The sequence below is a fragment of the Hemiscyllium ocellatum genome, chromosome 9 (genome assembly GCF_020745735.1).
Source record: "Hemiscyllium ocellatum isolate sHemOce1 chromosome 9, sHemOce1.pat.X.cur, whole genome shotgun sequence".
NCBI lineage: Eukaryota > Metazoa > Chordata > Chondrichthyes > Orectolobiformes > Hemiscylliidae > Hemiscyllium > Hemiscyllium ocellatum.
This window is the reverse complement of record NC_083409.1, coordinates 42,836,608-42,860,977: the sequence shown is the minus strand read 5'-3', so window position 1 is coordinate 42,860,977 and position 24,370 is coordinate 42,836,608. Positions and strand designations below refer to the sequence as shown.

The following is a 24,370-nucleotide window of genomic DNA, read 5'->3' as shown; positions in this document are numbered from 1 at the left end:
GTAAGATTCCTCCCTCATTCTTTTGAATTCCAGTGAATATAATCCCAGTCTACTCAGTCTCTCCTCCATAAACCAACCCCCTCAACTCCGGAATCAACCTAGTAAACCTCCTGTGCACCCCCTCTAGTGTCAGTCCATCCTTTCTCAAGTAAGGAGAAAACTGCATGCAGTACTCCAGATGTGACCTCAGCTGCAACATAACCCCCCCAGCTTTCAAACTCAGTCCCTTTAGCAAAGAAGGACTACATGCCATTTGCCTTCCTAATTACTTGTTGTACCTGTAGACCAACCCTCTGTGATTCATGCACAAGTACACCCAGGTCCCTCTGCATAGTGGCATGCTGCAACTTTTTACCATTCAAATAGGAATCCTTTTTACCGTTACTCCTGCCAAAGTGGGTGATTTCACAAAGTTAATTAAACTTAATTTGCTTGTTTAAGTGCAGTGGATTTTAATTAACGTATATTGTTTCTTGAGTCTTGATTACGTTTCCATCTTGAATTTGGGGTTGCACCTCCAATTAGTAGTGTAAAAATACTGTTAGTAATGTATTAAGGCTCAACTAGAAATTAATTTTACTGTAAATTACATTGTAACTCTTTGTCTTGATTTTCTAGAGCATCAAGAGGTTTTGGCACAGTTTACACTGAAGAAGTTTCTGCTTTTGGTTTGGTTTCTGGATTGTGCCAAACAGTCTAGGTTGATAGATCATGATCCATGCCTTTTCTGCAAAGATGCAGAATTTAAGGTTAGATATGAAAAAATACTGCTTCTCCATGCATATTCATTGAGTTTTTATTGAAAATCTATACATACATAGATTTTGTTATAACACTTTTTGGATTTAACAGCAAAAGTATAACCGGTTTTATTTAAGTGCACTAATGCTTTCTTTTAAATGGTGAGATTAGGTCAGAAAATCTTTTTATTGACATTGTGTGACTTGAATGTTCTTAAACATTTGCAAAACATTTTTTGGCTCTGAAAAATTTATTGGGTCCAAGGTAGTGTATTCTGTACCAAAAATTATAGACCATGTGCATTACAATATGACTTGATTTACTAGTAAACTTTGAATATTCTAATTTTAACTTGTCTTTCTTTTTTAGACAAGCAAAGATCTGTTACTTGCTTTCTCTAGAGATTTTCTCAGTGGTGAAGGAGATCTTTCTCGTCATCTCAGTTACTTTGGGTTGACTGTTAGCCATTTTCAGACACCTCTTCATGAATTTAATTTTGCTATCACCAATATAGCTGTCGATCTTCGATGTGGTGTTCGTTTGGTGTAAGTATATTTTACTGATCCAATGGAATGATGGTGCCTCTGACTTTTCTCTTAAATGTGGTGCATATTCTAAAGAATTGAAGTGATATAAAGTTATATACTTTAAGGTATGAGTAGTTTGTATGAATAGCATTACTGACTCAGGTTTAAGTATTTTGTTTGTCTCTGGGTTATTTGACATCCTGATGTTCTTCCAGCAATTTTCTCCTGTCTAAAATTGCTCAATGTGTTTATATCTTGTATATTTCTAAGATTTGAACCAATTAGTTATTTTGAAACTGTTTTTGGTGAATTTGAAACAAATTATTTTTACCTGCTCATACTCCTTTCTTCCCTATCTTCCCTCATTGGCCAAGAGATCCTAAGATTTGCAAACATCCTGAGTGATGAAATTTTTATTTGTCTTTTGGAAGTGACGAATCTCTGATCCTGGCACTGCATATCCCTTAGTTTTAGACTTTCCGGCGAGGGACCCAACCTGTTGACAACTTTCCTGTGAAATGATCTCAGAACTTTGCATGTATCAATGGGATCACTTCTTATTCATTTAAATCTAGGGAATACTAGCTCACACTACTCCACCTGACCTGAAAAGTCAAACTTCTCAACATAGGAGTCAATCTGGGAACGTTGATGATAGCCCTTTTAAGAAAACTGTTAACTTCCTTGGAGTCTGACTAGACCCGTGGGCAGCATTTTAGGTGTCATTCACAAAAATCCTATGTTCCAGTTAGACTTTCTTAATTTTGTGTCCCAACCCCTGGTAATCAAGGTCAATATGTTATTTCTTCATTGTTTGCTATACCTGAATATTAATTTTGTGTTTCTGGCAAAATGGCAACCAAATTCTTTTAATTTTCACACTTTGTCACTTAAGTAAATTCCAAAAAATGAATAACTGCCATTTTTCTGCTTTAAATACCTTCTATACCTATCTATAACCTTAGCTCAGCTTTTACCACATAGCGTTGTTTACAGACAGTCAAATTTCTGATGAATTTCAAATTTCATCTTAACTCTACATCGCAAAGCCAAATACACTTTTAATGGAAGAGCATACTGCACAATTTCTGAGAGTCTGATTGTTCTTCAATGCATTGGTTTAATCTGTTCATATCTGCAAAAAATTTAGGACTTTCTGGAGATTGGAAGGTAGCATTGCTATTCAAGAAAGGAGAAAGATAGCGTGTGGAACTGTATGCCAGTTTATGATGTCAGCCGTCAGGAAAATGCTGGAATTGTAACTCGCGAGCAGCTAATTTAGAAAATAGTAAAACCATACAGATTACCAAGTCCATACTAAAGAGGAAAAAACATATATTTAGCAAATACTGATTCAGGTCAAAGGGCCAAGAAGAGTACTACAGATTGTGAATGTTAGAGGCATTATAACTGATCTTCATAGTATCCAACTAACGGCTTGTTAATTGAAAATGATTTTTTTTTTGGACTGTTTGTTTCCAGTCTGATAGACATTTCTCTAAATGTGCTAATAAAATACTCATAGTCCAACAAGCTATTGTTTTGTGCAACAACCTTTTCTTGTGGCACTTCATCAAATGCTTTTAGAAATTTGAAACATGCGGCAATATCGCCAACCCATGTTTGTTGCTAGTTATTTATTCATTAAAATCTCTTGTAGATTGGCTAAATGAAGTTTTCTTTTTGTAATATGACTTGGTGCAGTCCACATGGTTTTACAATTTTTTTTATTAAATTGCCTGCTAACACATCCTTTATGATTCCAACATTTTCCAGATAGGCTAGTTTTCCTGATTCAGCTATCGTTTGTGGTACTTTTACTACCTTCCAATCCACTGTAACTGTTCCAAAATCAACAGCATTTCAAAAGATGAAACAATTGTTTTTGTTCACTCGTGGGATATTTACATTACTAGTTGAGTTAGCACTTGACTGTCCCTTGTTGCTCTTAAAAAGGTGGTGTTGTGCTCTCCCCTGGTTTTCCTGGATAGAATTGGTTGTGTGTTAGGAATGTGAGGTCGAAGGATCTTTGGCAGTGCATCTTGTTGATGGTGTACACTGCTGAGAATGTTGGTGGAGTGACTGAATATTTATGGATGTGGAGCCAATCAAGTTAATGCATTGCAGAATAGGAAACTCTGAAATTATGCAATGTGCTGTGCAATCAGAGTATATTGACTCTGAGCTGTAACCTTGATTTAAAAAATGATAGACTCCATGGAATTCATCAATGACTGTGTAGCAATTCCATTTCAAAACAATGTCCAATTGTAGATCTTCACGTGGAGTTCAACAAATGTTTGATCAAATTTACATTGATTGTATTTCAAACCAATGGACAAAGTACTTGGTTTTTAGAGTTGATGTTATCTGGTATTGCTGTTTAATCATTGAATATTTAATGAAGAAAATGAAATAAATCATATGGACATATTACTTTGCAACTTACCTAGCTGGTCTTTTAGCCTGCCCATTTAGTTAGAATTTTGTATGATTAATTTTCCTTTGACTTGATGAGTGCTCTAAATAAGCAAATTGATATAGTAAAGTTGTCTTGAGACAAGACATTGAGCAATTCTTAAACTTAGTCAAGATTTTCAACCTTGTGAATTGCTAACAATGTGTAATTCCAATTGATGTATTTAGTATGATGTTACATTTGTTTTCTTTGATTTGGACAATCTCTTCTATAGGCGAGCAGTGGAGCTTCTCACACGAAACTGGAAACTGTCAACGCAGCTCAGAGTTCCAGCTATTAGCCGTCTTCAAAAACTGCACAACATGGATGTTGCATTAAATGCCCTTAAAACTCGAGGAGTTGACTTGAGAGATGAACGGGGTAAAATTGAAATTCTGCAACTGTGACTTGAGAATACAAAGCTTTTTCATTCATGATTAGTTTTAAACCTTTTTTTTCCATTTTTTGTTTATAAGGCAGCGTAATAGATTCTAGAGATATTGTTGATGGACATAGAGAAAAAACCTTATCATTGTTGTGGAGAATCATCTTTGCATTTCAGGTATGTGTTTCTTAAAAGTATACCTGTCATTCCTCAAAGATGGTGCAAATATTCTGAAATTAAAGTGAAAGAGTTGCTGAGTTAGCATTGAAATTCTACACAATACATATTTAGAAATGTATGTGACTTCATCCATTTATTTGCTTTCACCATCACTTGTGATCTTACTGCCTCAAAAGCTGAAGAAAATACTCAGCTCTTTGAATTTTACTCTCTTTGCTTTTTAGCTTCTGGCAGCCTTGCGAAAGCCAGGTGGCCATCTAATGGAAAATGGTACTGACTTAGAAGGGTGAACTGTTCAACACAATATTTTTAATCAACCTGTTCAGAGATGTTACTGCACACCCTTGGACCAGGTGGAATTTAAACTTGAGCTTCCCAGCTCAATTAGGAACAGTACCACAAGATCCTAGAGCTGTGCAACAAAGCGTATGCACAAATTAATGCTGCAGCATCAAGCCAGCCATCAGTTAAGGATTTGTATAATTTGCAGCAGCTTTACAAGCTGTGTACTTAAGTGATGCAAGATTGAATGATCAAAGGAGCATTAAACGTGGGTCTTTATACCCATTTTGTTTGTTCAAGTGGTGCTGACTAGGGAGAATCCATCTTTAATGAATTCAAATGCAAAAGGAACTCCAACAGAACATTGCTTCAGGTAGTCATTAAGCTAGAATTTGGATATTAACATGTTGATGCCAACCTTGTTCCTGTGTTTTTTTTAAATGCTAATATCCATATTCTCAAAATTTTTGTTTGAGATTCGCTTTTGGAAGCATAAGTAAGCTTTAACTTGTGTTTATTATCAGAAGGTGGCTCATTTTATGGTGACCCGACCACCACCTACTGTCTTCCTCAATGAGCACCAGATTTGGACACCTCCTCCTGTTAACTTGGTAGTTCTGCAAATTATCTCCATTCCTCACCTCCTTTCCAAATAGCCTGCAATTTATTCAGACTCTTGTCACAGTGAAAATGTGAAAGGTCAGACAAAAATCCCAGTCCCATTAGCAAAGACACCAAAGGATGAGAGCGAAGGTGAGGTAAAGTCTTGATTTCCCCTGAGACCTGACCCCAATCTCGTTACTGGGTTTCTGCCCACCTACTCCATCCTCTTTAGCCAAGATGTGACTGAAATGGATCATGAACCTATTCTCGGTACAGCCTTCACCTTGGGTCCTGCTTCTAGCCTGGTTACTGAGTTTTTCTGACTACTAGCTCCATCTGTATTTTTGTTTTCATTTCTTTTCCTCCGACTTCTCAATAGATGAGTAGTAGTGCAGACAACAGTCTTCCAGGTGATGGCATTGGGACCTATGAATGTAATTGTTCCAACTCTTCCAGCTCCAGGTTGCTTCCCTCCTACCCTTTCTGCTTCACCAGTCATAGATTATGTCTCAGGAAAAGCACAAGGCTGGGAGGGAGGAAACCTGTGGTTGGTAAAGTTGCAACAAGGAGCATAGGAGCAACAAAATCTGAGTTTGGAGAAGCAGCCATCCCTCCTACATACACTGCTTCTTTGAAAAAAAATCTCTGCATTGTTTTCCTACGCTTTCAATGGGACAACTGTGCTTACAATTGTTCAGGTCTGTTTAGACTAGAGAAAAACTGTTGATTCATACAATAGTCAATTCTATCCTTGACTTTTTTTTTCCATGGGTTACTTATGACGTTCCCATTTGGCTACCAGCCCTGTGTATTTTCAACAATGATGTGTGTCTTGGAGGTTAAGTATTTTGACTGTGCTGATTTCTTTCCTCTTAGGTCGAGATTTTGCTGAGTGAAGAACAATTACAAGAAGAAATTGAATTCTTGCAAAAAACTTTGCGCACATGCCATAAACTGGTAGCTCTGCGCTCTGTGCCTGTACTGTCTCAAAAATCACCAAAAGATCAAAACCTCAAAGATACACCTGAAAAATACAGCCCAAGAATCAAATTGTTAATGAATTGGGTTAATGCTGTTTGTGGATATTATGGTGTCAAAGTAGGTTTATTGATTCATTTATTTTATCTGTATAAACTTTCCTTTTGTGTGTGTCTTTTTAGTATATCTGTATGTAAGTGCCATCCATCGTTACTCCATATGTGGCTGTTTTCATTGCGCAAGAGTAGCAAGTGACTGGCAGAACGACAATTAAGCTGCATTGATCAAGTTATTATTCTACTACTTCTTTCAGATTGAGAACTTCACTGTCGCCTTTTCTGATGGCAGGGTTTTGTGTTACCTTGTCCATCATTATCATCCTGGCCTTCTTGCTGCAAATGACATCTGTTCACGAACGTTACAGACGGTTGAATGTGCACAACGTGGTACAGTGGCAATTGACACATCAACCAGTGAATCTGATGAAAGCTCTGTTGATGTCATCCCAACAAACCTCAGTGAGTCTGGTCAGTATTTTGAAGATAATTGGTGACATTTGTGCCCCATTGCTAATGACTATACTATTTCTAGAAAGTGCACGTTTTATTGGAAATATGTATTTATCCCCCCAGTCATCTGCAATTAGACAAAACATTTGTGGTTTTATATGATGTAACCTTATTTTAAAAAAGACTACTGCTCATCAATGCCAAGGTGCAAGCCATCCTTGTTGAATTGATTGACCAAAATTGGTTGTAGCTAAATGCCCTTGGGCCCTAAAGTAGGACCAAATGAGCACAAAGGAACAGGCACAGAACTGACAGGGTACAGAGTGTGCACCTGATAGCTGGTCCTCAAAGGCAGATCTTCAGTTCCCCATCATTTTCATATACTGGCTACTGCGCAGCGGACCACTAATCCAGGGATAATCCAGGGCATCCAAGCCATACTGTTGCCCCAGAAAATCTTACTCACCGGGAGGTAAAGGGCCAATCAGATCTGGCTTCCTGTGTGGGTGATGTGGAACTTGGAGGAGAGGTTGAAAATAGTTGTCCCCCATGTGCCTTCTTTTTAGGACAGGCAAGTTGTAGGTTTGTGAAGTGACATCAAAGAAGACTTGGCAACTTGCAAGTCTTGTAAATGACATGCACTGCTGCAAATCTGTGAAGGAAGGAATGAATTCTTAAGCTGGTAGGTGGGGCGTCAACCCTTTCCTGGATTGTCGAAATTTTCAAAAATTATCAGAGCAGCAAGCAAGTGAAGAACATTCATGTATGTCTTTAACAAGTGCCTTGTTGGGAGTTTTATTTGTGTGGGCTACAGAATACTCCATCTCTGGCTAGCTTTCTATGTGGCAGGCGCAGTTTAGATGCTGTTCCCCTGCGCTCTGCTCCCCAGGTGTTATTAGGCAACTCTAATGCTGTTGAATATCAAACAGATGAAATTGGCTTTCCTTACAGGAAATGGTCATTGTCTGGCAATTGTGTGATGTGCATTTTACTTAACTAGTCTCGTGAATAGGAAACTTCAGATATTTTTACTGTTTCCACCATTAGCTGAGTGGTCAAAGGGGAGAATTGAAAAGGTTTTTAAAAAGTATGAACAATTTTGATGATGTGAATGAAAAAAAATTATTTTCTGTGGCTCATGAGTAAGCGATTTAAGAGCCATCAATTTAAAATTGTGAGATTCTAAGAACTTATATGCGTAGCTGAATAATGAATTTATTTTCTTTTTAAAGACAAGTTGATCAATTTTGATGACGGAAATATGCAGTGACAGCAGGATAGTGGGATTACTTTTTGAATTGTTTGAACTGAGGTGTAACAGTCCCTACTCTATTGTGTACACTTGTGGTAACAAGGTGAAATGCTAATTTTTATTCCAGTTAGGTAAATAATTAGATATTTATCTGTTGCTTTTAGAATTACATATATGATACAAAACAGCATATTAATTTCACTTTTTAGCTTCTTCATCAACTAGACTCTTTGAAGAACTTTTGGAGAATGAAAAGAAGAATTTTAATTTGGTGACTACTGCTGTTGCAACACTTGGAGGGGTTCCAGCTATGATACGACCAGCAGATATGTCAAATACTATCCCTGAAGAGAAGGTAAAATTTAATATCCTTGCCTTGAGGTGATAACATTAAATAGTGTGCTATTTTTAAAAAAAAAACAAACTGGAAATCAGAAACAAAAGCAGATTGCTGGAATAAAATCATCAAGTCTGACACTTTTGTTTCAGGTCGACTTCTGAAGAAGAGCTACTTGATCCAAACTGTTAACTCTGATTTCTCTCCACAGATGCTGCTGAAATTTTCCAGCAATTTCTGTTTTTGTACAGAATTTAAAAATTAAGTATAGAATGAGATCTGAAAATTTATATGACTGCTGTTTTGATAAGTTATGTTTCTGGTTTAGTCTTGAGCATTTGATGTTTTATCAAGCTGCTGATTAATTATAATTAAATCATTCCTGCTCATGGCCAGTATGTTCAGTGTTATTTTAACTAAATATTCCAAATGCCACCGTGTACCACCACTGCAAATTTATTTTTTCTTGTCACTTTGTCATAATTTATTTTCTAATATTTTTAAAAATTATTTTATAGGTTGTTATTACTTATGTTTCATTTCTTTGTGCTCGTCTTCTGGACCTTCGAAATGAAACAAGAGCTGCTAGGATCATTCAGGCAGCTTGGAGGAAGTACAAGCTCAATTGTGAGCTTCAACTTTTAAAGGTAGTGTAAGCATCATCCAGAATATTCATTGACACATATATTGTCCTTTACAGGGTCCCCATAAAGCTCATGTACACGTATTGAGTGAATTCTTTTTCTAGTAATGTGCAGTAGAGTTTTATGTAAGCGTGGTAATATGTCAATAGTTGTTGTTTGTTCTAATATTTCACTTTATTGCCATTGGAAAGAAGCAAATAAGGTTAAATAAATTGTATGATTTTTGGATGGACTACTTTACTGTTACGTCATTACTGCAAGCATCAGAGTATACTTATGCCTACACTACTCTGTACACTTTTTTCCTTCATTGCATTTCATGCGTTTCATCACAACATTACAATGAAGTAAAGATGCATGTTTGCAGGTGACTAATGAGTTATGCACGAAAATGCATTTTGTCCAGAATTTTTTCCAGTTATCCCATTACTGTGGTTCCAATCTCAGTTTTAATTAGTTCAGTGCCATTTTAGCTTTGCAGCAGTGAGTTAAATTCCAGCTTATTGATTATTGTTGATTAGGCATTGTATCATCCTCTGTCTTTGTGTCGAGATGTCTTTGCCTAGCATCTCCTTACATAGAGATATTTTGTAATTCCATTCAGCAGAACATTGCTGTAATTCAACACTGGGCTTAATGGGATACCCAATATGTTGAGGTATGAGGTGGCACGAAGATGTAAATTATTTAACTGCTACTCTACCAATTCTGTTTTCCTTCCCACATGTCAAAATAGACAAGATTAGATGAGATTCCCTACAGCGTGGAAACAGGCCCTTCATCCCAACATATATAAAGAATGCATTTTGCAAGATGTTTGACATTGCTCTGCTTTCGAAGACCTTGAAACCATGGCAAGCAGTGCCTAAATTGTACATTTGTTCTTCTAACTTTAAAAATCGTATTATGTACTGTGTTTTAGGAAAAAAATCAAGCTGCCTGTGTCATTCAAGCAGCTGTGCGTAAGTTCCTCTGTCGACAGCATGTCAAAAAGGCAACAAATGCTGCTCTGATTATCCAAAAGCATTGGCGTGGTCATATGACCAGGAAGAAAGCTCAAGCATTGATGATGATGAAAATGCAAGCAGTGCAGATTGAAGCGGCAACACTTCTTCAGGTTAGATTAATATGCTACATAATGAGGACAATTTAAGGCTTAAATGCTGCTTCGTTATTCCACCTGTTTTAGATGGCTCCTTTGCAGATATTTGTTGTTTTTCTTTTACTCCAGTAAGCTGTCAAAGTTTAGCTTCAAGTCTGGTCGGAATGTTGTCACTCATTTGAGCTGTACAAATCTATACAATTCCTGATCTGCTAACCTTGCATATCAAATAATCATTTTGGGGGGAAAAATTAAAAACAAATGAGAGATAACTATTTAGATATTTGTTTAAATTTTCTGAACTATTTTGTGTGCTTAATTATGGTATCTTCACAATTATTTATTACACAAAATTGTAACACTTTGGAATGCTTTTCTTTTGGATGGCTAGTCTAATCTTTAATTATAGCATACATCAAATTATAGCATACATCAATAGTATTTTTACTATTGTAATTCTTTTGTATCTGTGCAACAGGCTTATTGGCGAAGGTATGCTGCTAGAAGACAGCTTCGGCGAATGCAGCACTCTTGCATTCTCGTACAAAGCCACATAAGAATGAAAATCGCAGTAACCACTTATAAACGTACAAAAAAGGCTGTTATTACACTTCAGAGGCATTTCAGAGCCCGTCAGTTAGCTTTAGCTGAGCGGAGGAATTATTTAAAATTCAAACAATCAGCTGTTACAATACAATCTGCATTTAGAAGATGGAAAACTCGGAAGCTCAAAGTGCAGGCCAAGGCTTCGGTATTACTCCAGAAATACATAAGAGGTTTCCTCTGTCGATATAAATACAAACGATTTCAACGATCCATAGTCATGTTGCAAACTTATGCTAAAGGATATCTAGTAAGAAGTGCAATCAATAATAAGAAGAAAGCTGTTCTTACACTGCAGAAGCACATAAAGGCGTATGTGACAGGAAAGCGTGAATATGTTTCCTATCAAAAATTGAAATGGGCTGCAGTAGTATTTCAATCTGCTTACCGTGGTGTACAAGCAAGAAAGCTTTATTGCCAAACAAAGTCAGCTTTAGTAATCCAATCTACTTTTAGAATGTATCAGCAACGAAAGAGGTTTGTTGCTATTCGAAAAATGGTAATCACAATGCAGACTTCAGTAAGAATGCGGTTAGCTCAGATTAGGTACCGAAAATATCGTCAAGCTGTCATTAACTTGCAGAGACGTTTCAGAGCCAAACAACAGGGGTTGCAGGAGATGCAGCATTATCGAAAACTTGGACAGGCAGCTGTAAAACTGCAGGTGGCTTTTCGAAGATGGCAAGCTCAAAAAAAGATAAGAGAAAATAAAGCTGCAGTTAAAATACAGTCATGGTATCGAATGTGTAGGGAAAAACAGAAGTATTTACGTCAAAAAGAAAGTTGCATACGAATACAGTCATGGTATAGATGCTGCGTTGCTCAACATGCCTTTTGCACTGTCAAAATTGCAGTGCTGGTCATTCAAAAATATTACAGAGCTTACCGAGCAAGAAAAGCTCAAAATGAAAAACATATGTTGATGCTCAAGGCGGTGATAACCATACAAGCTTACTTTCATGGCATGAAGGCTCGTAGGTTTGCCAAAGAATTGAAAGCTGCATATATTATTCAGTCATACTGGCAAATGAGAAAACAAAGATTAAAATTTTTACAATCCAGACAATGTGCCATTACAATTCAGGCCTATGTGAGAAAATGGCAAGCTCAGCGAAGATATTGTTCAATGAAAGCGGCTGCTTGTACAATACAAACCCATTTCAGAGCAATTGCAGCTAAAAAAAAAGCTCAGTCTGAGTACAACACATTAAGGTCTGCAGCTATTGTCTTACAATCTGCATACAGAGGGCTTCAAGCACGAAGACAGTTTTGGCTTTTACGGTCAGTTGTAAAGATACAATCTACTTTCCGGGGATATGCTTCACGGAAAGAGTTCATGAAAATTAAAAATGCTGCCATCAAAATTCAGGCCTCCATGAAAATGGTGCAAGTACAAAAGTATTACAGATCTCTTAAGAAGTCTACACTGTACATCCAGAGACATTACCGGGCTAAAAGACTTGGCTTGGAGACGCGCAAAGAATATCTGAAGAAAAGGGAAGCTTGTGTACGCCTTCAGTCTGCTATTAGATTGTACTTAATGCAACAGCAGTTGAGTTTATGGAGGGAATCTGCAGTTAAAATTCAGTCCATGTTCAGAATGCATAGACTAAGAAAGCAGTATCTTAAGATTCGTTGTGCTGTTGTCATAATTCAAAGAAAATTTCGTGCCTACACTGAAGGGGTTTGTCAAAGACAGAAGTTCTTAAGAATCAAAGAAGCCATAATCTGTTTACAGGCAGGTTATAAAGGTTACAGTGTGCGCAAAATGATTCACCTTCAGCATAAAGCAGCCACCAAAATCCAGGCAGCATTCAGAGGGCATGCATCAAGGGTCAAATACTCAGCAATGCAAAATGCAGTCATTGCAATCCAGAGATGGTATAGGAGTTCCAAAGTTAGTCAGCATCAGCGAGTTCAGTACCTTAATATTAGGACAGCAGTGATTATTCTTCAAGCAGCATTTCGTGGAATGGCTACAAGGGAAAAATTAAAAGTGCAATATAAGGCTGCAGTAGCCATTCAAACTGCTTTCCGGAAATTTCGAGCCCAGCATCAGTTTGTACTATTAAAGAATGCTGCTTTAGCCGTTCAACGGCGTTTTAAAGCAAAGATCATGGGGAGAAAAGAACGTCAAAAATATCTGAGAATGTGCCAATCAGCAATAATAATTCAAGCAGCTTATAAGGGCATGATGGCAAGAAAAGAATACAGTAGAAAATGGCAAGCTTGTATTACGATACAGTCTTATTTCAGAATGCACAAAATGTGTGCAAAGTTTCAGGCTATGAGATGCGCAGCATTAATAATACAGAATCGATTCAGGGCACATGTGCAAAGAAAATATCAGCGTCAAAGATATCAAAACATAAGGTCTGCTGCCATATTATTGCAAGCTTCATTTCGTGGAATGAGAAGCCGGAAAAAAGTGAAAGAAATTCACAAAGCTGCAACAATTATCCAAGCTGCAGTAAGATCTTTCTCAAGCCGGAAGTGTTATACTACTCTTAGAGCTGCTTCGATTTTATTGCAAAGGCAATTCAGAGCTTTGGCATTGAGCAGAAAGCAGCGAAGAACCTATCTATCTATCCGTGGCGCAACATTAACTATACAAGCTGCTTATAGAGGCATGAAGGTAAGGCAAGAGATTCGGCACAGGCACAAGGCAGCTACAATAATACAATCTGCATTTAGGATGCACAGAGTGTGCCTTCCATATCAGGCCTTAAGGCTGGCAACTATAATCATACAAACTCATTATCGAGCTCACCTTCAAGCGAAAATCTATCGTGACATTTACTGGAAGCTTCGCAACAGCGTTCTGCTCATTCAGGCTGCGTACCGGGGAATAATTGTTCGACAACATTTAAGAAGCATGCATAAATCTGCAACATTAATACAGAGTTACTATCGAATGCACAAGGAACGACAACGTTATAAGAGACTCTGTTGGGCAGCCACAGCTGTGCAGAGAAAATTCCGAGCTTGCAAAATTAGAGATGCCTGTGTGAAACGCTATAATGATGTTAAGAGAGCAACTATTCATATTCAAGCTTGTTTCCGAGGAATGAAAACGAGACAAGAAATTAGGCAAATTTGTCAAGCTGCAGTAATTATCCAGAGAAGAATTCATGCCTATAATGACAGAAAAAGATATCTGTCTCTTAAAACTGCCGCTATTGTGATTCAACAGCGTTACCGTGCACTTCTGCTTACTCGGATTCAACAAAAAAATTACTCCACTATTCGTAATGCAACCATATCCATTCAAGCTGCTTACAGGGGCATGAAAGCGCGTCGAGAGATACAATGCAAACACAAGGCAGCTACAGTCATACAGGCTACGTTTAGGATGCACCGGATGCACCTGCCATACAGGGCGTTAAAACTGGCTGCTACAATAATTCAAACCCATTATCGAGCTCACCTTCAAATGAAAACAGATCATAATAATTATATAAAGCTTTGCAATGGTGTTAGACTTATTCAGTCTGCGTACCGGGGAATGATGGTTCGACGGCATTTGAGAAGGCTGCATAAATCTGCAACATTAATACAGAGTTACTATAGAATGCACAAGGAACAGCAACGTTATAAGAGACTCTGCTGGGCAGCCACGGCTGTGCAACAAAGATACCGAGCATGCAAAGTCAGAGATGTCTGTGTGAAACAATATAATGATATGAAGAATGCAGCAATTAAATTTCAGGCATTTTACCGTAAGAAAAAAGCACGTGATTTGGCTAAAAGAATTAAGGCAATTCGCCGAATTATATCATTCTTGCAGATGTGCGTTGACAGAAAATTCTTCTTGATTCAAAGATCAGCTGTGATAGTACTGCAGGCAGCTTTCCGTGGTCATCGAGAAAAGGCACGCTACAGAGCAATGTGTCAGGCAGCTATTTCAATCCAAAACTGGTATAGAGCTTGCAAAATGGGCCGTTTGCAGCTTGTGCAATATCAGTCCATGAGGCAGGCAGCTATCACGATTCAGACTGCATACAGATGCATGGTTGTCCGCCGGTGTGTTAAACAGAAAGATGCAGCTGTTAAAATTCAGTCAACATTCCGTATGATTCAATGTAGGAGAAGTTTCCTCAAAATAAAATCTGCAGCCATTGTAGTGCAGTCTCACTTCCGGGCTAGAGAAGCTCAAAAACTGTACAAAAAGTATAAGCTAGCAACTACTATATTACAAGGCTATTACAGATCCTACCTCTTGATGAAGCAACATAGATCAAGCTACTTGATATTCAGGCAGTTAGTCATCAGGCTCCAAGCCAGAGTAAGAGGAAATTTTGCCCAACGACGTTATAAGATGATACTTCAGAGCACAACAAAACTTCAGGTAATACTGTATTTCAAATATTATATTTAAATTGGCTATAGTATGTAAGGTGGTACCTTTTGTAGTATATAATCAGTATAATTGAAGTTTTAATTTACAAGCACAAACAATCTCTTACTTCATTAACTATAGTTCCTTAACTCATTGGGGATGATTAGGAGGCAGATTTCAGTTTGCCTTTGCTGTACACATTGTTCATTGAACAATAATAAACTTCCTTGTTTTGTTTTGTCTTGTCTTCCCTGACCACCTGTCATTCTATTTTTCAGCATTCTGTCTTTGCTCACCACTTGTGGGAGATTTTATGTTGCTTAATGAGTGATTCAACAAAGAAGTGCTCCCAGATAATTGGCTATATTTGCAGCAGCAAATGTGAAATGCTGTTTAAGAAAGAATTAGATTCAGGATAATGGGGAATAATGTGCTGATGAAATATTTTCACATTTTGCCAAAACCAAGACTTTTTGATTCTCCCTTTTAAGTGCAATAGTTTTGTTTATAAAAATCTTTGCAGGCCTGTTATCGTAGGAAAAAACAAAGGACGATATTTCTTCGAAACAAGAGAGCTGCATGTGTGATACAGCAACACTACAGAGCTTATTGTCAAAGAAAGGTTGAACAAGAAAAATACTTTCAAATGAGGCATGCTGCTATCGTAGTTCAGGTATTTTGCTCACAAATGCTAAATAGTAGGAATTTTCTTTTTCTTCTCTGTTATTCCTTACAAAACAGCATTGCTTGAGATATTCCCCAGCTAATCCTTTAAAAGATTTCAAATTTGACTGAAATTTATGGTTAAGTCACCGCTTGTATTTTTCAAATAAGAATTCGATTTTCTATCTTTCACTCTAAAAAGACATACTCCAGAAAGTAGAATTTTTCGAAGGATTTATCAGTCAACAAATATATATTATTTAAGACATGTGTTTTGCATTAATTTTTAACTACCAAGCTGTTTTTCTAATGGCCCTGAACATACAACCTCTGACTTTGGCATTGCTTTTACTTTCCCTCAAAAAGTGATGCAAAGTAGCCGTAATACTGGATTCAAACCAGTTTTTTTTTAACCTACAATTTTAATGCCCCTGCCCCTGATCCTGTTTAGTTATGTGATTAACTGAATAATATATCATGACATATATTTTGTATTCATTGATTTTAAAATTGTTGTTTTCTTTTTGAGGAGCCCTGACAATAAAGTGTTACACTGTAGATGTGATTTCACTTGACTGCGCATAGTCTTTCTGTATGTTTATATTTAAATGTGCATAGTTGGACTCAACAGTTAATCTGATCCATCACAAATGCAACAGTTGATTCTTTGACAAAATGCTGCCGTGCCATCTGATAGATTTTGTCACCTTGGTAATGACTGCTAATCTCATGGAACTAGTGTGATGCAGTTGGTTCTCAATTTCACTTCAAATTAACCAAAGTTTTGGGCTTTTGAAAGAATCAACATTCTGCTCTTCACACCTTTTGTCACTAAATGTCTCTTGTTTAGTTTTGTTTCTTTTTTTTATCCTGAATATCTGTCCTTACTATACAATTCCATCAAATATGTGCACGATTTCTAGCCATTGTCATTAAACTATTTATACTGAAGCACTTTCCTTCAACTTTTTTGAAATGAGCTTTTTTTTTCAACTCTGTCAGTTGATCCAATTATAGAGTATATGTTCTTTGGGCTGCCTTTTTCTCTTCACCTTTCAAAAGTTATCTTTTCAGCATTTCATTTTCTTAGTTTTTTGTTGTGTTCCTTCTCATTTTTATTCAAGGCTCACTGGTCAGGCATACATGATTGAGTTTCGAGGAGTTGTTTGCATAAATATTGTTACCTCCGAGTGCTACTTTTTTCAGTTGAAATGTATGATTTTACTTAAAACTGTTTACTGTCTTTCTGACCAACTTCGACATCCGTTGTTAATAAATATTTTATTCCATATTATAATTTTTTGTCAGAATGCATTCCGTGGATACAAAGTAAGACAGCTAGCCAGAAAAGCAAGAGCTGCTCAAAAAATCCAGGCATGGTTCAAGGCTCAAGTTGAACGTCGGCGGTATAAGTCCATACTTGACTCTGTTATATTCATTAAACAGCGATTGAAAACAAAACGAGAAAGATTAAGGTAACATTTTATTGCAAATAATTTGTTAAAAACGACACCGTGTTTTTTAGTTCCAGAGAAAACAGAACTGTTAGCTTTTACTGATAGCAACTTCTGACATGATTACAGTTGTTGGCTTGTGAACTTTTATTATGCTGCATAGCCACGTTTTTTTTCCTGTTATAAAATCCCACTATATTTTCTTGTCTGACCACTTGTGCACATAGTTAGTTTCCAAACACAACCTGTGTGGTAACTTTTAGGTTGATTTGTAATACACAGCTTAGCAGTTATATCAGTTAGCACATGAACTATTAAATATGGAATTTTTTGGAAAAAATTCCCTACTTTATAGAGAATGCTGGTGTTCTAGATGCAATCAACACAGAAATCAGACTTCTGCTGTGAGCTTAAATTTATCGCACATTCTCATTGTAAAAACATTTTAAATGTTAAATCCCTTGCAGCTGCATTTTGAGTAGTTCTATAATTCTTGGCCTTGCTATGCTGCTAAAGAATAATTTAGATAGTCTGCTGAGATAAAGAAAGCATCTTCTTAAGAATACTTTAACACGTCTTCAGCTTGCCTCAAAGCTAGAAGAGAGATCATGTGACATTACATAACTTTCTGTGATGTACACACTTAAAATCACATCGTAGTTAGACCTTCATTTCATGTTTTAGTTCTGATTTTTAAAAAAAGTATGCTGTTTCAGCCTCAATTCCATGCTCCCTATGAAATGGTCAAAAAATGAATGATTGTCTGTCCTTTGTACTGCCTGGTTTGCTATCTGAGAATTTATCAAGTTCAGTTCCTAGGCACCAGAGGTAAACAAAGTTCAAAAGTTGACTACTTTTTTTTAATCCTGATTTTAAATTTTCTCTTTTTTTTTCAATATAGTTTGATTTGGTTGCATTTTCTTGTATTTCACAACCAGGTTCTTAAGGATCCGGGCTGCCACAATTGTTATTCAGCGAAGATGGAGACTAACTGTTGCAACAAGGAGATTGCAGGATGAAAACAAGAGAAGGACATTGGCAGCAATCAAAGTCCAGGCCTTTTGGAAAGGATTTAGAGCCAGAAATCAGCTGATGAAGGTAGATTGCATTTTCCTCATTGGGCATGCTTTGCATTTGAGGGATTGGCATAAACATACTGGGTTAGAATGTCCACTCTGTGCAACGCAGGAACAAATTGTGTGCATTTTCCAAGATTCGGATGTCCGCTTAAAACCAGTTTCTATCATTGAATTCAACATTTTCTTGAACTCACGCAAACTGGCTACATAATAGAGATAATGGATTTCCTCACCCCTCTCCTGCTGCCAGTTACTTTAAAAGACATTCCTATGATGGATTTGAGAGTGTTCACCTGCACAGCTTTATTAATTTAGGCTAAAAATGAGTTTATTGCAAGAGGAAGCATTTACAGTGTGTTTCTAATGTACCACCTGTGAGTACCCATTAGTAAATAATTCCAATTAAAACAAATTTCAAAACATAACATGATATTATTTAGTATCGTTCATGCACAGTCTGTTCCTTGTAAAACAAATCTTTATCAATATTTCAAGTATACCTTTGTCAATAAGCACCTAGAATATTTTATGCCTCTTTTTAAGTTGGCTCTTCATTCTGTGAAAGATCTCCATGCTTATTAGAAGTAAAATACTGCAGATGCTGGAAATCTGAAACAAATGCAGAAAATGCTGTAGAAACTCAGCAGTTTTGCAGGCACCAGCGCACAGAGAAACAGTTTAATGTTTCCAAGTCCAGCATGACTCTTCTTCAGTACTCTCAGTAGGTGTTCAGCTTCTCTACAATTTTCTGCGTTTTCTCCATGCTTACTACTTTGAACTAAGATGAGTGCAATGTTATAGTTAGGGTCCCAGTTTCCAGCATGATGTTGGTTAAACCATGTTAAACTTTGCAGACACTCCAGTTAGACTGGCTGTGAACTGAATTAAAATTCTGTAATCTTTTATGGTGAATTATGTTGAGTATGGAAGCTCCAAACTTCTGTTTTCATTTAGTTCTGGGATCAGGATTCAAGTTCAGGTGAAATTGCTGGTATTACAGTAATCTTTATTTTCAGACATTTGAGAAAGTTTGAGGAAGAAGTGAACCTGAATAATTTTTACCTAGTTTCTGAAACAAAACAGGTGCATTGCGAAAAGATAGCACGATTGGAAAGAATGAGATTCTCAACGGTGATAAAAAGAAGTTCCAATTTTCCACCCAGGTTTTAATGGTGAGACGAGAATGTTGTTAGTGAGTGGTGAGAGGCCTGTACAATATGCAGTTTACTGAAGAGAAACTAGATTGTGGCAGTTATGAACGTAAGTCTGGTCTGAAACCTCAGGGCATACTACATGGGCAGCATCCACCTGTATCCTTCAGCCATGAAGTTTGACATTAGAATACCCCAGCCTTCCCATTATCATGGCACATATATAATCACTTAGAATTCTGTTTGCCACTTCATTTTGGAGTATACCAGCGCCTTTCAATGCTGTGTACCTGAGGCTACCTTTGTGCACAGGGACAGGCACCCATTTCCTACATCAAAATATGGTATATCTCCGGGGTCTTTGCTTGCTCCCTTAATTCTCACTTGGATGTATACTGCATCTCTGCCTATGTCTTGCGTTTAATGCCACTAATATGCTGATGAAGGGCTTTTGCCCGAAACATCAATTTTCCTGCTCATCGGATGCTGCCTGACCTGCTGTCCTTTCCGGCACCACTCTAATCTTGATTCTAATACATGTTATACTCAGCACTGCATAATGTAGCTAATGTTAATAGAAAATGCTCCCATTCAGTAAATATAGGAGACAACTGTGGTCACATCTTCGAGGTCTGCATCAATTACCTTTGAAGCAACTATGAGGCTTTATGTCCTTGATAGCTCAGGTTCTTGTTTCATTTCAATGGCTATGTACCTTTATAAGGGTGGCTGCTAGGTAACAAGACCAACCCTCTACAACTGTAGTTTATGACTCATTTACTCAACTTGCTGACTAAAGCCAAGTTTAAATAAAAACAAACCATTTTTCTTCCAGCGCATTGGTAAAGCAGAAAATCTTCCCCTAAAGATTAGTTCCAATGCATGTACAGGTCTGGTGGGAGCCCTGCAGTACAGACCAAACATTGGATGTTACATAACGCTTGATGTATTTTGGGCAATGAAATAGGAAAAGAGGGATGTGATGAATGTTGAGGAGCTGGGAGAGAGGCAGCAGGGCATTGAACAAGCGGAAAATCTAGATAGAGTAGGGCAGCATTAGATATAACAGGCCAGACAGGCCTTAGTTGACTCCTGCTCCCAATAAATAAATTGGGTGAAGTCATCATTCATTGACAAAATTTGTTGTTCAAAAGGCAAGCAACTCTTCTCACTTCCAAAAACAAATGCAGGTTGTTTTCAAACTTTTTTCGTAGTTTTGTTTTTCCTGCTGTTAAATAATGTTGATATTACTAGCTGTCTGAAAGCTTTCTGATATGTGATGCTCCAGAATGGAGCAGTGCTAACCTTTTTAGGTTACCCCAGGTACTCGGGGAAGATTCGCTGTCCTTCAGATAGGGTTCAGGGTAACCTGTATAACTTCATTCTTGCAGCTATGACAATCAGTCAGACAGGTGTTAATGTAAAGATGTTAAATATTTACGATCATAAGTTCTATTTCTAATGAAATGTTATTCATGTTACCTATATTCGCTTAGAAGCTTTTTTCCATTTCCACCCCACAGTGTGTACAGTGAAGGTCTAGTATGACCTGGTGCACAACTAGGCTTGATTTATAACACTGGTGGCCCAAATGGTCCCAGCAGCAGCAAATATTTCCTCCACAGGTGAGGGCACAATTGGAATGACTGCACTGAGGTGTGTACATAATGGGGTGAGCAGCAGAAAATTGCCTGGTGGAGCTCATGATGGCAAATCCGCTGAAGCTTTCCAAAATTGATACTTGCCTAATTTTTGAGTAAAATTCTACACCAGGTGAGGAGAAGACATGGTAATGCTATGCTTAATTCTTGAACTAATAGCCTTGCAACTTCAATCAAAAAAGGTTCAGGTCATTGCATAATATCTAATTTGTCTGGTCTTTTTGTTTGAAATTGGCTTTGAGAACTGTAGACCATAATTAGTATCGACCATTTTATTGCAACAAGGGGTGATGATTTTGATATTTTATATGGACTACAGCCAGGATTACATTGGGTGTGTTACAGTGATCTTTCGATGAAAAATTCAATACTGCTTGTGCAGATCACTCTGCCACTCTGCCAATCCATTAATATATTTCGGATATAAATGTCAGTGGTAGAATGCAGGTATGACTGTACATTTTGGTTTAACTTCCTTGGTTAAATTCTATTCATTGCCTCTCCATACAGTGATGTAATGAATAGATGGCCAATTAATATCATGAATCACAGGAGTCCAAGACCAGATTTCTGGAAAATAATTGGTTACTTCTGTTCTTACTGAAAATTTTATATTTTGCCATCCTTTATATGTCCACAAAGAATAATTTATTAACCTGTCCCAGACCCAGTCTCTGCTTCAGTTTTTAAATGTTTGAAGTAGGATGTCAAACTTCAAGTTACTGGAGCAAATTACTTTTCAAAAATTATACCACCAATACTTATTGTTTATTTTTGGGGTTACAGAAACATGAAGCTGCCTCTCAAATTCAGTCTGCTTACAGAAGTTATAAGCAAAGAAAGAAGTTTCTTCAGCAAAAAATGGCTGCAATGGTCATACAAAGAATTTACAGAACATGGCGACTTGCAAAAACTGAAAACATGAAATACAAAAAAATCAGAGAGGCTGTAATTCTCTTGCAATCCATATGTCGTGGATGGCTTGTTCGCAAAAAGGTATGATGTTAGTAAGTAGAATAAGTTCTAATTTATTGAAGCTTGTTTTTAAGCTCATTTAGCACTCTATAGACCTCCCAGAATATTTTATGTTCAGAAAAAATACTTGTGTAATTTGATTTTGAAAGCATGATGAATGTGCTTCCACAACCTTTTCAGAAATTGCATTCTATATCCTAATTACCTGTTGTATAAAAACATTGTTTTTCATGCCACCTTTAATTCTTTTGCCAATCTTTTATATTTTTTCATTAAAATGATCAACTCTTCTGCCAAATGAAGTATCTTCCTTCTATTTATTTTGTGTGGACTACCCATGACTTTGAGCAGTTTTATCATAACTCTTCTACATCTTCACTTGTCAAAGATGAACAAGCCCAGTTTCTTTGATCTGTCGACCTGCCTGAAGCTTTTTTGTTCCTGGATTCATCCTCGTGAATCTTTTCTGCACTCCCTCTAACCCTTTCACATCCTTACCAAAGTGTGGTATACAGATCAATACAATGTTCAAGTTGAGACCAATCCAATGTTTTATGAAGATTCATCATAATTTGTTTTCTTTGTACTGTATGCCTTTGTGATAAAGTCCAGGGTTCAGATTCACTAATAGCTGTGCTTGACCTGTCCTTCCAACTTCAATTTCTGATCCTATACCAACAGGATCTCTTCTGCTGAAACTCCTTAGAATTGTGTCCTTTGTAATATTACATCTACTTATTCTTCTTACAAGTCTCTCACTTCACACTTCTCTGTGTTACATTTTATCTGCAATTTATTGTATTTCACCAGCCTTCTCTTCTAGAAGCCTATCATTATCCTTTTCATGTTTTAGAGTAGTTTTCAAGTTTGGTTATGTCCAAATTTTTAAGTTATTGCCTGTATGCTCAAGTTGAAATCACTCATATCAATTATTTAATGATACTAGTTTGCAAATATTTGACAAAGATGATCAAAATTCAAATTAATTGAAACTGAAAGGAAATAGCAAACATTTCTTTAATAGTAATTTTTAAAAAATCCTCAGTGCAACACAATGTTGTAACATTCATCAAGGAAATGTTTGCGATGCAAAAACTAATGAAATGGACTAAACTTTAATCATATACCAATGTAATTACCAGATCAGAAATCTAAAAGGATGACAAGATACTCTTTCAAAAGGGAAGTAGAGAGGAACGGATAGGAATTACGGTCACATTTGCTGATCCTAATAACTGAGTAGGAAGCACCTATCAGCTAAAATAACTGTAATCATGGCTTTGCTCGTCTTGGCTTTTGTTAGTCCTTTGTGACATCCACATCTATATTTTTGGCTATTAACTACAATCTGATTGTCTTCTTTATATTTAAAAATGATCATTAGCATTCACAGACACCTGTAAGTGACTTAATTACATGAGAGTGTAACTGGGTTTTCACAGAATATATATAGCTTTGGAAATTCTTCAGATCCTAAAGAAACCTGGAAAGACTTTGTTAGATAACCAGACCTCTGGTTCAGCTGCTTTATTCTTTTTAAAGTCTGTAGTACCTTGCTTGACTTTGCTTCTTTTAAAGTTTTGAGTTGCTCTGATATTACACTTGAGTATGAGTACTATTTATGATCATTAGTGGCAGCACTATCAACCGACAACATGGAATAAACCTCCAGTTTTATCTGACTGACTAACATTTTTGTGATGAGTGCCACAGTCAGAGTCCGACCTCAGGAGGGTCTCATCAACCCCAATGCCATGCTACTGCTGCCAACAATGATGTGTCTAGAGTAGTGTAGAGTAGATTTTATTTGTCATTTCTGCCATATGCAACTGATACGGTAAAACACAAGGCAGCATTCCTCCAGGACCAAGGTACTGCATGGCCAGCACAAATTACATAATCTTCTCAGCTGTCCTCACTATCCATTGTGTAGGGTCTTATGATCTGAGACAGTGCAATTCCCAAACAAAGCAGTGATGCAGCAACTGAGAGTACTCTGAATGAACCCTCTGTAAAATGTGGTGAGGGTGGGAGGTGGGCTTTCCTCGGTCAACGCAGAAAGTAGAGATGCTGCTGGGCTTTCTTGGCTGTGGAGTTGGTGTTGTGCGACCAGGCGAGATTCTGTGCCAGGTGGACGCCAAGACATTTGGTGCTTTTCACGAACTCCACGGGGGAGCCATCGATGTCCAGCAGAGAGTGGTTGCTTTGTGCCCCCCTGAAGTCAACAACTATCTCTCATTTTGTCCACGTTCATGGGCAAGTTGTTGGTTCTGCACCAGTCCGTTAGTCACTGCACCTACTCTCTGAATGCTGACTCGTTGTTTTTGCTGATGAGACCCATTACAGTTGTGTAATCAGCAAACATGGTGATTCGACCTATGCATTGCTGCATAGTCATGTTTCAGCAGGTTGAATAGTAGTGGACTGAGCACACAGCCCTGGGGGGG

General features: G+C 37.3%; 1 protein-coding gene across 2 annotated transcripts in view; it reads left to right on the top strand.

The window, feature by feature from the left end:
• Positions 1 to 24,370, top strand: part of aspm (assembly factor for spindle microtubules) — a 57,472-nt gene that overhangs the window by 21,491 nt on the left and 11,611 nt on the right. The window contains exons 9-22 of one of the 2 annotated variants that reach the window (XM_060830179.1): positions 619 to 749; positions 1,111 to 1,286; positions 3,962 to 4,107; positions 4,203 to 4,288; positions 6,053 to 6,274; positions 6,468 to 6,672; positions 8,125 to 8,270; positions 8,771 to 8,899; positions 9,819 to 10,013; positions 10,477 to 14,949; positions 15,464 to 15,613; positions 16,912 to 17,078; positions 17,996 to 18,155; positions 21,735 to 21,944. In XM_060830179.1, coding sequence (XP_060686162.1) covers positions 619 to 749; positions 1,111 to 1,286; positions 3,962 to 4,107; positions 4,203 to 4,288; positions 6,053 to 6,274; positions 6,468 to 6,672; positions 8,125 to 8,270; positions 8,771 to 8,899; positions 9,819 to 10,013; positions 10,477 to 14,949; positions 15,464 to 15,613; positions 16,912 to 17,078; positions 17,996 to 18,155; positions 21,735 to 21,944 — 6,596 coding nt within the window. Of the gene's footprint in view, positions 1 to 618; positions 750 to 1,110; positions 1,287 to 3,961; positions 4,108 to 4,202; positions 4,289 to 6,052; positions 6,275 to 6,467; positions 6,682 to 8,124; positions 8,271 to 8,770; positions 8,900 to 9,818; positions 10,014 to 10,476; positions 14,950 to 15,463; positions 15,614 to 16,911; positions 17,079 to 17,995; positions 18,156 to 21,734; positions 21,945 to 24,370 lie in introns of both variants that reach the window. The other variant, XM_060830178.1, reaches the window with a different exon arrangement.